Below are 14918 nucleotides of genomic sequence, written 5' to 3'. Positions count from 1 at the left end.
ATTTGCATGATAAGAAACTCCTAGGTTAATCCTGGGATGGGATATTGATGTAAATGGATTATACTTTATGATAAACAAAGTGGGTGCCATTTGTTCTTTCCAACTTTAGCCGCAATACCCAGAGCCCTTTTCTGCACAGTGCCAGCTGTCATCCGTGAAACTGGGTAAGTTCAGCAGTTGACCCTCGTTAAGTAGGCAGCCAATCTAGCGAGGAATTGTTGTCTAAGGCTCAGCCCCAGTGAAGCCACATCACTGTGGAACCAGACCGGTTTAAAAGAAGCCAACCACTGAGTCACTGTTCTACATTGGACAGGTTATCTAGGAGTAACTACTGTTGGAATAGTCCAGGATTGTGCTTTTATGAATATCTTTCCTTGTGGACCTTTCAAAAAAATAGGAGGACAAGGCGTTCGGTCCCCGTCTCGACAGCAGATGAATGGAAATTGTAGTTTGCTGCCTGGACTGCACTCTAGAGAATACAGTGTTAATAGCCCGTTAGGTTAGGGATGAGTAGTAGGTTCCCTGGCTATTGGTTATTATGTAATAAACTTGATTTTGAAAATAAAAAAATTGAGTGGAGAGAATGTGCTACTGGCAAAGAGAGGGGAAAGAACAGGAATTACAGATAGAATTTTTTGAAAATAAAACCTGACATACTGGACTGTCTGCAGAATTGCTTGAGGAGGCAGAATTTCTCTGGGATCTTCTGGCTGGAGGTGATGACAGGCCTGCAAAAGAAAAACAACAGTAATCACATTGCAGATGGTAGCACATGACAATTCTGAACTTGTGCATATAACAAAATAGTCTATAAAAAGAATAAAATAAAATATTGCCTGAACTAGTCTTCAGGATAGTTCTAATTTGTAAGTCATAATCTATAATGGGTAATCAAACTTTACATGCATTTAACCATTTTATAACTCTAAGAGGGGTATTCAATATGAAAGGTTAACTTCCCTGGCGAAGTTAACGTTTCATATCGGAGAATTTTTCTGCGTAAAGGTATGGTGTGCGCTCCCGCTTATCCCCGTATTCAATATCAAATTAATGAAAACGGGAAACTCCGAAGTTGGATTTGCGTAAAGTTACGAATTTTTCCTTAAAATAATTGTAAGACCCCCCCTAAAGTTGTAAAAACATGGGGGAACACTATGGGTACCCCCGTTTTAGCCTTTAATTGAAAGTCGGGGCTTTAAATAGCAGCAGCAGGCGTTTTTTTCCCGACATTGAAGAAGTGATGCAGAAGAGCACTTAGGTTGTTTTTTTAAGTGGTCCCATCAAATTTGGGGTACATGAAAATGGGTACTAGCATATTTTGATGTCCCTAAAGTAATTTTTAAAAAATTCTGCATTTGTGCACCTGCCGCTATAATTCTATTCTAGAAAACACCTGCGGCATACTTGCAGCATAGCCCTGAACCTATTTCCCTATTGCTGTACAATTTTTTCCCTTTTTTTTTTTTTTTTTTTTGCACCCCTATTTTTTAATTAATTTTTTGGGGTGTCCCTAATTTTTTTAAAACTTTTTTTTGACACAGTTCTTTTTTAAATGTCATTCCCAGGGGTGCAGGCTATTTTTTTTAAGCCTGCACCCCTAAACCCCAATTCTGCACTTTTTTTCGACACCTATTCAATGGTGAAAAGTTATCACCGTTTTTTATCAAAGACTTTTCAAAACTGCGATAAGTCTTTGAAATTGAATAGGGTGTAAAAGTAAAACAAGTGATATTAACGCAAAAACATTAAAAAGTGCGATATTAACGCAAAAAACGATGTTATCGCACCCATATTGAATACCCCTATAAATCTTATGATTAGCCATTCCTCTCTTCCGCCAAAGCAAATGTCCTCTCTGCAATCAGCAGGACAAGCCACGGGCCTCTATACTCTCTCTGTGGTGAAGGCCGGCAATGAGAAATATGCTGCTACATACTGCTGCTGGTCCGTCATCCCCTCATGGGGATTTAGTAGTTATCCCGCTGGTCAGGACCCGGCACTTTCAGAATACAGATGCCAGAATCTCATGTACCTCCTTTGGCTATGCCAGGAGACTTTTGGCATGTACAAGCGCAGACGAAGCAGGAACAGAGCAGATGCAACAACAGTCATTTAACTAGTCAATCAGGCGATGTGGTACGCAGTGGTTGCTAGGGTCATTTTTCATAAGGAGGAAGGATAGAAAGGCTAATTATTAAGGGGTGTGATATGTATTCAATTCCCAACAGCGGCTACCTGACAGCACTGGAAATCCCGGTCATCCTAAAGGTAAGTATCAACTAACCTAACCCCCCTAACCCTCCTTAGGGGTGCCTAACCCTAACCTCCCCCCCTGTGCCTAACCCCCCGTCTAAGTGCCTAAACCTAACCCCCCCTTCCTCGCTGCCTAACCCTAAGTCCCTCGGGGGGGGGGGGGGGCCTAACCCTAACCCTCCCTCTAGCCTAACCCTAACCCTCCCCCCCTGCTGCGGCGCCCGGCATCCGCTCGATCGGGGTGCCGGGCGCCAGACATCGGGCAAATTACAGGCGTCTACATTTAGACGCGTGTCATTTGTCCCTAGTCGGGATAAAGCAGTCTGGAAGCCGGCGGTCGGCATTTAAACAGTTGGGTTCCAGACTACATCCCTTATTAAGCTAGGAACTTTTAGTTACAAGATAGGACCAATGCACCTAAATGACAATTACACCATTCATTTATGTCACTTTTACCCAATACTAGTAAGTAAAAATAAAACACATGTATAGTATGGTTACCATCACAATACAAAGTTTGTTTTGCTTCTAACTCCATTTCTCAACTGAATCACTTCATAGGAAATAAGAAAGCAGGAAACTACCCACTCTAATACATTCCCCTCAGTGTGCTGCATTATTGTATGCAAGTAATACTGATGAATGCTCCACATAAACATATATATACACACACACATACAGACATATATGCACACACACACATACATACATATATGTGCACACACACACACATACATACAGACAGACAGCTGCTCAGTAGAACTGTACTGTGAAGCACCCTGTAGTCGTCCCCTGCACTACTCACCCTCCCTCCTCCAGGTGACCGTGGCGCCCCTGCTGCCCCGCTTCTTCCGATCAGACATGGTAATAGTGCTCCGATCTCCAGGCCAGGACTCTCACCTCTCCCCGATGGGCAGTGACGGCACCGCGCTGCGATATGTCTGACAGCCCGAACTGTGTAAATGCAGATGCCGCGACAGCAGATCTATATCGCTACATATCAGGGAATAGGCCTCTTATGAATGGTGCACAGCTCCCTAATGCCCGGCACAGGGCTCCATGCTACCCGGATGACCTATAGCGCCGCTACCGCTGCTTTTCCCCCAGCGAATATGATAACAGCATCGAAGGAAATTGTTCAAACGTCCCGCGCCCGCTTTCTTTCCGGAACCGGAAGTGACACGACGTCGGTTCGCCCATCGGCATGTTGTGTGTGGTGGAAGTGACGACCTGGACGCTGCGCGAAGAGAGACAGGCGCTGTCAGTGTCACCCGGAAGAGACGTGGCAAGCTGGAGGAAGAGAGAAGCCAGAATGCAATGAGAGTAAAAGGACGAATGTAACTAATAAGCAGAGTTTTTTCTTTCCAGATATACAGATAAGGCGGGGCACAATACAGACAGGAAGGACCCTGGCAGGAAGGTAGGTACACGGGCACACTGATACGCTGTTTATGTGTCTGTGCTGTACATAGCGTGCAGTATGTCGGACACTGGGGGGAGATGTACTAAGCCATGAGCGAGATCAAGTGGATGGTGATAAAGTACCAATCATTCAGCTCCTGTCACTTAACAGGCTGTTTTTGAAAAATTACAGTTACGAGCTGGTTGGTACTTTATCTTCATTCACTTTTATCTCCAAGGTTTAGTGTATCTGCCCCTCGGTATATATAAAATATCACACACACTCCTGCTGGCCTCACTCCCCGATTTGCCTACTCCCACATCATAGAGTTCCAGCCTTTAATTAGCCATTAGACATGATCATAGTTTGAGTGAAATCTCTCGCTAATCAAATCTTAAAGAGGAACAGGCAATTCCGGAGTAGTATGTACAAAGATTGCTGCACTGGAAAATCACACAGTTCGGATGAGTTCTACCACAAATCAGAATATCAATCAAAAGAAAATACAACAATGAATGGTAGCAGGTGCTCCCAAAGTCTAAGCTCTTTTTCCATCCCCTAATATTTTGTGTTCCGCAGAAAGGAGTTCTGCTTTGTTTTGTCATACGGTAGAATGGCATTTTGCATTGTATTTGAAAATTAGCATATGGTTGAATTTATATTCTAGGAGAGCAGTCATTTTATTCTTCTGTATATTCTGTTTGTGTAGCAGCTGTATGCACATAAAAGTTCCTTGTATGAATTGTTGCAAACAACACATTTTCCCCATTGACTGATGAATGTAGCTCACTATCTTGTGGTATCACTTCTTGGGCACTGAGGATAATCCTAATCCGTATTCCATGTTATCTGTGGTGTTGGAATAATTAATAATTCTGAACTTTATTATTATACTGTTCTGGTATTCATTGCAACAAATTACATGTCTTTTGTATGTTACCTGTTGCTGCTACAAAGTGGTTTATAGAGCATCACTTTCACTACAGAAAAGCCTCACCTGCTTACTTTACACACATAACTACTTCCCCGACTCATAGGGCCTTACTCAATTAGGCTGCGAAAAGCTGTTATCAGCGATAATTTATCGCTGATGACGTCATTTTCGCCATTTTCTCCATTCCCCATATTCAATTTCAAAGACTTTTCGCAGGTGTGAAATGTCTTTGTCAAAAAACAGGGATAACTTTTCACCATAGAATAGGTGGCAATAAAAAGTGCCGAATTGGGGTTTTGGGGTGCAGACTTAAAAAAAAAACAAAAGTACCCTTTACCCCTTGGAATGTCTCCTAAAAGTAATCTGTGTAAAAAAAAAAAAAAAAAGTACCATAGGACACCCCAAAAAGTGGTTTCATTTTGGGGGTGAAAAAAAAAAAGTTGGGGGACAAACTTATAAACTGGCGAAATAGACTCGGGGAGTCCCCAAGTATGCGGCAGATGTTTTTTTTGTTGCGGCAGGTGGATTTTTAAAGAATTTTTAGAGTTCACTTTAGGGAGTTAAAAATATGCTTGCACCCATTTTCCTATACCGTAAATTAGATCGGACCAGTTATCTAAAAAAAAAATGTTGCTAAATGCTATTCTTCACCACTTTGTTAAAGACGCATTAAAGCACCTGTAGAGACTGTTTAAAAACCCTATTACCTTTTAGCAGGGCTTTTCGGGGGTACCCATAGTGATCCCCCATGTTAGTACATCCTTTGGGGGGTGACAGGCTGATTTCCCCAAAACTGACAGGACTTTTCACTACTTACCTTTCCCGCCGGGTTCCGTTTTCTCCGATTCCAAATTGAATACGGGGATACGCGCCCAATACTTTATCCCCAACAAGAGCTCCGATGACGGCGAAAAGTCCGGCAACTGACTTTTCGCCTCTAATTGAATATGGCCCATAGTCACATTGAGCCACAAGTTTATAACTATCTCCCTATGCTTAATTAATGCTCAATAATTTATCCCAAGTCTTCCTGCTGTATTCATCAGTCTCATCAAGCAGACACTGTTTTGTGTTGTGACTATTAAGAAAAGAAATGTTTCACCCCATATTTCACCTATTTTTATACATATTGCCGAACTAGAGGTCTGACAGTAATATACCTATCTAATAAATATATATATGTGTGTGTGTGTGTAAAAACACAGCACTGGTAGAATGCAAAACAATGGACACACCAATATAAAGTAATTTTGCAAGGCATTAAGCCGCTACGTGATGTGTGACTATTATATCCAGATTGCCATGGCATTGAGGCTATTGCTATTTGGAAGGGGTAAGGGGTGCAGCACTTTTCTTCCGTAAGAAAGTCACTCATTTTATGCCTGGTTGATGGTGATGGAAACCCTTCTTCCAGTATCTTCGTCGTTCTCACCCTCCCATGAGGATATGCATAGTGTCAGAAATCCACTGTCCTAAGACACTGGAAATGGGCGTCTCAGTTGTTTGATAAAACAAACACCGCATTAGCATAAAGTCACGGACACAGCTGCAGCAACAGGTTACGTCTGCGTCCACCGTAGAATCAGGCTCTGTAGCAAGTGAGAATAATTTGCAAGGGTAACCAAGGAGGGGGACTACAAAGTAAATCACTACTAACTATTTCTGAACCCAACAAGTGGGCAGATGGAGAGGCTCAGAGTCGCTGATGGGGAATGAGAGACAATGGAACAAAGGTGCACTAGTATCAGGGATAGTGCTAGGAAGAGATAATGAGGTAGGAGGGCCCAGCCAGTGTGGTCTTATAGTGTAAGAGGGAAGAGAGTAGGTGTAGGGGTCAGAGGAGTAGAGTAGAGAGCTTTGAGGATAGCTGATAGGCCTTTATGACTGAGTGAAGTAGGGCTCAATTGGTGTGAATACTGGAAGCGAGTCTGATAGGATGAGAAAGAGAGTTCTGGGGCAAAGTAGGAGAAACCTAGGATGCAGGAGGTAGATGAGGTGACCAGAGCAGAGGTGACACTGCAGTCAGTGGAGGAGCAGCTGTGGCAGGAAGGAATGTGAACAGTAATGAGTTTGGATATGAAGGAGGGGGTAAAGTGATTAAGGGCTTTATATGTGAGGGTGAGGAGTCAGTGCAATTGTCAGAAGGTTCAGGCTGGTGCAGAATGGTGGGAGTGGTACATGAGATGGACAATAGCATTACGGATGGATTGGAGAGGTGATTAGACAGGAAGAGGGAAGGTTGCAGTAGACTAGGCAGGAAATGACAAATGTATGGATGATTTTTGGTGGCATCCAAATAATTGTTACAAGGTGGAAGTATCACTCTGCAATTAAGTAGTGAGTAATCGTTTCTCCTAAAAGTATGACTGTACCCAAACCATGCAAGGTAAATGTGCTCCACAACATCATAGATTAACCAGAACCATTCACAGTTTGAAACAAGCACTCCATTATATAGTTTGTCAAAACATTAGTGTTCCTACTAGGCTGTTTTAGCGGGGCGCCCTGCCTGATTTGTAAGCGTTGAAATGCACCATGCCCTTATGGTGGCGCACCGCTAATACAGCCGTCCCCACCCTCAGGCCGCAGTGTCCCGTGGGGGAGAAGTGCCAGTGAAACAATCACCGTGAGTGAATAGATGCCATGCGCATATCTATTCCCACTGTAGGGAGAGCTTGGGGGCAGCCCAGCATCTCTGAGTGCTGGGCATTGCCCCCTACAGTGATGAAAAGGGGGCATGTCTCAAGGACATACCTCCTTTCTCAAGTGCCCCATGCCCCTTTTCTGTCAGGCGCCTTGCTTCCTGCCTGCTCTAGTGTGGAGACTAAAACATGTAACTATCTGTTTGTTGAGAACATGGTGCAGGATGATTCATCTGATCCCATCACCTTCCTCCACTGTTCGCTAGTTAGAGGTTCCCAAACTCCGCCATTACAGTCAAGGTTTTAATGCTTGAGTCCAGATGATTAAATCATATTGACTGAGGAACTAATTATCACCTGTGCTCTAGCATGGATATACTTAAAACGTGGAGTGTAATGGCAGGGTTTGGGAACCTCTGCGTTAGTCCATTGTCTTTGATCTTTGCAACACTGAACTCACAAGCATGGGTCTGATGAGCAGTCAATGTCCTGTGACCCAACTATTATATTCTTCTTTATATAGTTCTCCTTTGACCGGTTTTGATGAAACTATCTGCATAGACAACATTATTCATTAATAAAGTGATGCATGTTGTATATATAGGCGTTATATATGTCTAGGCACTAGTGAACCTTGGGCCTGATTCAGAGCCAGACGCTATTTGCGCTCGCTCGTTCAGAAAATAGGGGTGACTATTCAAATGAACCGTTCGCTCTTTGCGGTCTGTTCACGCCTCTATGTCTGAACGAGCGAACAAAACTTGCGGTCGTTTTGTGAAAAAATACGCCCCCTGGCCGCTCGCATCCTACATCATGTCCGCTATTTATTAGATTAATCGAGTACATCGACCAGGGTATGAACTGCTCGCTATTCTTGTGGTTGGTTTTTGCTACCATTGCGAGCAGTTCTGGCTATAAAATAACCCAGTGAAGTGGTCAATGACGCTGCTATATTAATTATGCACACCCTTAAAACGCCCGTTTTGACCTTTAAACACGCCTGCGTTCGGATCTCCACTCCCCGTTTTCAAGCACCTTCCCGTTACCACCCACATACGCCTCATTCTGTCACTCAAAATAGCAGGCATTCGCTATTTAGCGAACAAACGATTTTCGGCCGCACTGACTGGTTCGCGCATGCGTAGTTGGGCAAACATCGCTAGGAGCGAACGAGCGGCCGCTTACGAGCGGCTCTGAATCAGGCCCCTTGTCTCTTAGTTGGCACACGGGTTGACTAAGGGCCTGATTCAGCATGGATCACTATTCTGCTTATACGCAATTATAGTAGCAATTTCGTTGCTACTATCAGCGGAGATATGTAAATGTTTGCATTCGCATTGCGGATACAGCCTGACATAAGGACGCCCGCTTGCCCTTACTCACATCTGTACACTTGCCCAACATAGCGAAACAATCAGTAACATTGAACCCAGACGCAGAGTTATGGAAGCACAGACCTCACTCAGGAATTGCTAACTTCTGTGCACGCTATGATTACTCAGGATGTGTCTGATATCGCAGTGGATAATTTATGTACGCCCCTGCAACGGCGTTGAAACGCCCTGGCACGCCTGCGCATGCACGGCCACATACCGCCCCCCGTCACCACCCAAAATGGCACTTCCTGTCAATCACTCTGTCGTTTATCTGCGTACACAGTTCTGACCGCAGCGTCTGGCTTGCGCAGACGCAGTCCGAATTAATCGACCGATTGCGTGCGTATACGCAACTGCGTTCCTTGCTGAATCAGGTCCTAAGCCCGGTAAGGTAATAAAACCCTAAGCCTGGTAAGGTCCCTTCCCTGTATAGTTTTAGTTTAGACTTCTCAGTTCCACTTGTAATGTTTTCATGGTTGGTTGATTTCCTGAAATGAAATGCTTCTTACTGCGTGTGTTGGGATAGCAGTACGGTATGATGAATACAATGAATGGACCAGCAGGATTACTTGTGAAGATTATTTGGCTACTCCCCAAGTGCCTGTGCAGCTGCCAAGAACATCTCATGTGCATGCTGTTCCTCTATATGCATATGTGAAATATATATTTCTAATTTTGTGTGTGCTATATCTCTTCTGCAGGTGTCTCTGTCATCATGGGTCTCTGCAAATGTCCCAAGAGAAAAGTGACAAATTTATTCTGCTTTGAACACCGTGTAAATGTGTGTGAGCATTGTCTAGTAGCCAATCACGCCAAGGTGAGGTTGCTGGTGGCAACACCTTTGTTAAGTGATATTAGTGTGTGTTGTCTTGGGTCATTGACGATTCGGATTATACTATTACTGCCTCCTTGCTTATAAAAGGGAGCAGGTAGTAATATTTACTTTTCAAACCTTATGTTGTATAAATTCTTTGACTTTTCCTTTCCCTCCTTGACCGTGGTCATTCTTTCCTTTTTCTTTTTTTTTTAAATATGTTTTATTCAGTGGATCACAGTGAACAACAGGGACCAATGAAAATCACAACATTACAGAGAGTGAATAAAATAATGGTCAGGTCTATACAAAATCAAACGGAATCATGATCCGTTTTTAAACCATAGTATAGGTAACAAGGACAGATAATTCCAGCATACACAACAGTGAGGTAGGCCGTAGAAAGGATAGGACAGAAACAATGTGTAGAGAAAGAGGAAACAAGTAAATGAAGAGCAGAAAGAAATAGAAAGGGAGAATCTCTGTACCTTGGTCATTCTTTTCATATCTGTATTCTTTCTGTTCCAGTGTATTGTCCAGTCATACCTGCAGTGGCTTCAGGACAGTGATTACAATCCAAACTGCCGTCTGTGTAACACACTATTGTCCTCTAAGGAGACTGCTCGCCTTGTGTGTTACGGTATGATATTTTGTATCTTTGTCAGAAAACAAGAAGGGGTTTCTTGGCTTTTATGAGGCATTTCTTGTTAAGGTGCGTCCACTTGCAGATAGTGGAACTACAGTACGATTACAACATTGTAATCGTACTGTCGTTCCTCCTCCCCTGCAGTGCCCACACTGATCGATATGTCGCTCTGTGCAGGCTCCCTCCCTCCTACCGAACATAGCCAATCTGTCGTTACCGGCAGATTGTCCAGCATGTTCAGGCGATGATTGATGTAGAAAACGACCAGCGGGAGCTCACATCGCTGGTCGTTTTCAACAATTTCATGCCCGACTAATGAGTGATTGCATGATTACGATGTCGTAATCGTGCAATCGCTCATTATTATCTGCTAGTGGATACGTGGCTTTAGTCATAAATCAGCCATAGTTGTCCTACAGTATAGTACTTGTCCTTTTTATTATTGGGAATTGAAACCATTTCTTTCTTTTTACTGTGTTGCATCAGATTTATTTCACTGGTCCTGTTTGAATGACCTGGCCTCACAGCTACCACCAAACACAGCACCTGCTGGGTACCAATGCCCAAGCTGCCAGGGTCCCATCTTTCCCCCTAGTAATCTGGTCAGCCCTGTGGCCTCTACCCTGCGGGAGAAACTCTCTACCGTCAACTGGGCAAGAGCTGGGCTGGGCCTTCCTTTGGTAAGTCCCTACTAAGGGTATACTGGAAGTGTATATGCACTGTACCTGGCCCATTTTTCTGTTTTTCACTTATTATGTGTAATATATTATTATTCCCTTATTCATCACTCACACTGAGTTTTAACTCTCCATTCTTACTTTTTTTCATTTTCCCTTTTCTCAACATATTTTATTTTACAGTTATCCTACTAAACAATCATATTCTAATTTGCGTTCCTTTATCTGAATGTTTTACTGCTTTTCATTCACTACTTTAATTTCTTTGGTACTTACAAACATGCCAGTGTTGCTCTTCTATGAAGCTATTTTTCTGTCTAGATTGAAGAACTGGAGCCTGTAGATGCGGTCACACAACATGACGTCACAGATTACAGGGATTGGACAGTAGTTAATTGTGAGTTTCATCACATTTGCATTGAATGATGTCATTATAGTTTTTTACCAATATGTTTACAGGTGTTTGCTTATAAATTCTGTTTTGGTTCCTTTTCAGCCTCCTCTGATCACCTATCTGAAAGCCCAGAAGTACTACAGCAGACAGGGTATCTATATGCCTCTGCCCCCACCTTGCCCGCACAGCATGGGATGTCACAGGATCATGCTGTAATGATTGGACAAACAGAAGCTGATGGTGTTACTATCAATGCAGGTGAGATTGGTGTGAATAACTGAACAAGGAGGCAACAATATGATCTTTGAATGTAGCGAGTTGTTATAGATAGAACACTGAGTGATTGAGAGACCTTGTATCGGAGAGAATTACTCATGTTGGGTGAGTTGCAGAGATAGCACGTGCTCATGGCAATTGATGGACAAAGTAGAAAGTTATTTAGGATGTAACACTGATTTTACTCCTTTGTAGCCTCAACCCCTAGGAAAGTGTACGACACTCGAGATGTTGCTGGCTCCCAAGACACATTGATTGACTTTGATGATCACAAATACAGGAGGAGACCCACGCTGAGTTGGTTGGCAAGGATACTTCGGTTAGTTCTGTACTAATCTATTTTGCAATATGTTGCTAGTATACACATATACAGTAGCTATTGTTGACCCCTAGCAGTGCTTATTGTCAGACTTCACCCATACACCTAGTAAATTCTTATTATCTAATATGCCAGACTTAAATGTTATTTTAATTGCAAAATATTGCATGTTAGCAGGGCCTGCTTTTGGGAGTACTTAATGTGTCTGGTGTCTCCATTGGCCCTGTGTTAGAGTTGGTATCATGGTAATACCCACTGTTACAAGGACATCTGCAGCTCTACTTTTCATTTTGTCAGTGTTCCAGTTTTACTATGAACACAATACTTAACTTGGAGAACCTGGCTCTTCTTTTTACATGATTCGAGCCGCTGCCCACATAGGATAGAGGGGGAGAGGAGGGAGGAGGTGGTGGAAAGACACAAGATGTGTGTGTGTGTGTGTGTGTGTGTGTGTGTGTCTCTGTCTCTGTCTGTCGGGTCAAGAGTAACTGATGAGAAGGGGTGAGAGGGAGGACTGGGGAGCGAGTACAGAACCTGATAAGGGAGGTCTTACTATAGATATAGCACATGGCCCCACAATTGCAAACGCTGGACCTGCATGTCATTATCTATTGTTCTGTTATGCCAAATGCAGGTAAAAGCATGTCTGCAGGTGTTGGCTCAGCAATTGTAACAACGATGCATGTCGTTCTAGGGCAGTGTTTCCCAAACTAATTTCTCAGGGAGCACTAACAGTGCATGTTTTCCATCTCTCCTCACAGAATCACAAGTGAAATAATTAGCTCCACTTGTGGATGTGTTAGCCAGTAATGAATACACCTGTGCACCAAGTAGGAAAAATGGAAACCATGTACTGTTAGTGCTCTCTGAGGATGAATTTGGGATAGATTGTTCTAGAGGCAGAGAGGAAGGTAGCTTACCATTAACATGGTGTTCTTCATTGCTTGTTAGGTCCACTGACTATGAATTAGGGAATTATTATGCTACTGGTGTAATGCACCAATAAACATTTACAGTAGGTCTCTCTAGAATTGGTAAATAAATCAAATCTTTTCTGATGAATGATGCTAAAACATAAAATACATTTTAAAAGTTCAGCGACTTTATATTACTAATATGAATTTATTTTAATAGTAGCATGGAAAGGGACGTCACTGTTGGCTTCCCAAATCCCTTGGCAGATGCTAGCTCAATCTATTTAATTCTAAATTTGGATATGGATTGTTTTGAGTTGCAGTTGGTCTTGTCACAGTTTCTTAGATTTCCTTATAAAGTCTAATTTTCCTGCCAGGACACCCGGTCGTCGTCCCCTCCCCCTCTCCCTCCCCCCCTTTTCCCCTCCACATGGCATTAAAATTGTTCCATTTTATTACAGAAACCGGACCGGCTCAAAATCCCTGCCAACTTCCAGCACACAACGGTTCCTTGTTATCCTAATTATTGGCGTCTTGGGTTTTCTAACCCTCATTTTACTCATGTCAAAATGGGGCAGAGCGTCGGCTGACAACGACCCCAATCTTGACCCGCTTTTCAACCCTCATATTCGAGTTGGGCAGGAGTAGATCGCTACACCATTCCAGGGAATAATAAAAGATTGAACTGTGTCCCTATTGCAATTTTAGACTTTCTTATAAAGGTCTAAGAAATCCAGATGTACCAGGTAGAGCAGTAATTTGATGGCCTCACTTGTGTAATCGAATGGCCTGGAACGGTTGATGTCACTTAATCCAAGCCCCTGTGATATATGCGCTGTGAATAACAGGAGTAAGTTGGGCCACTTGTGATGGCTATGGTGTGTTTGGTTCTCCAGAGGAGAGATTGGACATATGGATACAGGAGCTGGTGTATTGGCTAAGAGGTCCCTGTACCTTTTAGAAATTACATAAACAGCAATCTGCCACTTCTACAGTACATGAATTGTGTACAACATACATATTCTTTTTCTTAATTTATTATTAATAGTTTTCTATATATATATATATATAGTGGAACACTCAGATTTGTAAATGGAAACCAACAAAATTAACATAAACTAGAGATATAACGTCATGTACACCTCTGTGTACAAATGTTTTTTAGTGACGATCTTCCAAAATTTCCCTGTGTTTTCTGTATCTGGTTATGGTTCTTATTGCTCACATCTTCAAAAGCAGTAAGAAGTCGCCAATGCCAGGTTCTCTATATAAGAACACAGTGGATCTAGGCTCTGCACACTTTTGTTACTTGCAAACTTTGTGCTGTGGACTGAAATGAAATAATGATGTAATGTTCTGGAGTACGGCATCGCTATTCTCAGAGGAAGCGAGATTAACAATGAAGCACTGTTAAATTATAAAGGATCTCTAATTAACAGGCAATGATTAATATGCACATGTACGACATCATTCTACAAAAACATTGTTGGTTTCCAAATGCAAGGTGCTACATAGTTTGGGGGTGCACACAATATGGCCTAGCTTACTTTGAATGGGTCAGGGAATGTGTGCAAGATTTACGGTTAGTCACCTAAAACGGCCTTATATTTGGAAGTATAATTTAGTGGAATATAATAAGTAAACTTAGTCCCGCAAAGACCATTTACCTGGGATCTGACGTTTAGATGATCCAGCGTTCACTTGTATGGCGCTGCTCGGTTTATGCCAAGGTCACTCCTGCTGTGCCAGTTGGAGGACAACACTCTATAGGAAAAACAGACTGGGTTGGCAGAAGTGAGAAGACCCACTATGTCTGTTGTTCTCTCTCTGCTTCTGCTGACCTGGGCTATTTTGTCTTCCATTCAGACAACACACGGCCAGCAGGACTGAGCTGACCAGTGCAGGACACATACAAGATGTAATGGGGAACGCCAGACCCTGGCTAAGTATAAATTAAAATTGGATTTTAACGGAGGTCCTCCATCCAAAACTGAACTTTCAGATTTGGGTAAATTATCCCTTTAGATGTGTCCACCTCGGGTGTAGGGTTTTTGCACAGTTTTTCCTGCCGTGCTGTTGTCACAGAGGGGCCCTTCTCTTGTGCATTCTCTAGCTAGGTAACAAGGGGCGCACTGCTTTTCTACTAGTTGAATATGGGGGGATTGTATAAAAAAAAACACACACAAAAAAAGTTCACTTTTCTGAAAGGGGCAGTTGGAATATCCATTTTAAATATCCGTTTTTTTTAACGTTATATTGAGTTTAAAACTT

At 42.8% G+C, this 14918-nt stretch overlaps 2 protein-coding genes across 3 annotated transcripts in view; one reads left to right on the top strand and one right to left on the bottom strand.

Moving 5' to 3' along the window:
• The window catches only part of CDCA5 (cell division cycle associated 5), a 33324-nt gene extending 29840 nt beyond the window's left edge, over positions 1-3484 (bottom strand). Inside the window, exons 1-2 of the mRNA XM_088480009.1 lie at positions 3059-3484; positions 658-728 (exon numbers count right to left, since the gene is read on the bottom strand). Coding sequence (XP_088336135.1) covers positions 658-728; positions 3059-3116 — 129 coding nt within the window. The 5' untranslated portion in view covers positions 3117-3484. The remainder of the gene's footprint in view (positions 1-657; positions 729-3058) is intronic.
• Positions 3440-13337, top strand: ZFPL1 (zinc finger protein like 1). Of its 2 annotated transcripts, none has more exons than XM_088480008.1 (8): positions 3440-3590; positions 9309-9424; positions 9950-10061; positions 10554-10747; positions 11066-11141; positions 11241-11396; positions 11610-11733; positions 13109-13337. In XM_088480008.1, the coding sequence occupies exons 2-8, from the start codon at positions 9323-9325 to the stop codon at positions 13293-13295; spliced, it is 951 nt and encodes a 316-aa protein (XP_088336134.1). In that variant the 5' UTR covers positions 3440-3590; positions 9309-9322; the 3' UTR covers positions 13296-13337. The 2 variants fall into 2 exon arrangements, with proteins under 2 accessions (XP_088336134.1, XP_088336133.1); XM_088480007.1 differs by having other exon boundaries at positions 3441-3673.
• The last annotated feature ends 1581 nt before the right edge of the window (positions 13338-14918 follow it).

This window comes from Taudactylus pleione, unplaced genomic scaffold, assembly GCF_031769625.1.
Source record: "Taudactylus pleione unplaced genomic scaffold, aTauple2 ptg000250l, whole genome shotgun sequence".
In the NCBI taxonomy this organism is placed as follows: Eukaryota; Metazoa; Chordata; class Amphibia; order Anura; family Myobatrachidae; genus Taudactylus; species Taudactylus pleione.
This window is presented reverse-complemented; position numbering and strand designations above follow the sequence as displayed.

Bases quoted from the DNA above. Each gene is read 5' to 3' on its own strand.
- ZFPL1 (XM_088480008.1), top strand. From the start codon at position 9,323: ATGGGTCTCTGCAAATGTCCCAAGAGAAAAGTGACAAATTTATTCTGC. The intron at 9,425-9,949 runs GTGAGGTTGCTG...TTTCTGTTCCAG, and splicing joins TAGTAGCCAATCACGCCAAG to TGTATTGTCCAGTCATACCT. The intron at 11,142-11,240 runs GTGAGTTTCATC...GTTCCTTTTCAG, and splicing joins GGATTGGACAGTAGTTAATT to CCTCCTCTGATCACCTATCT.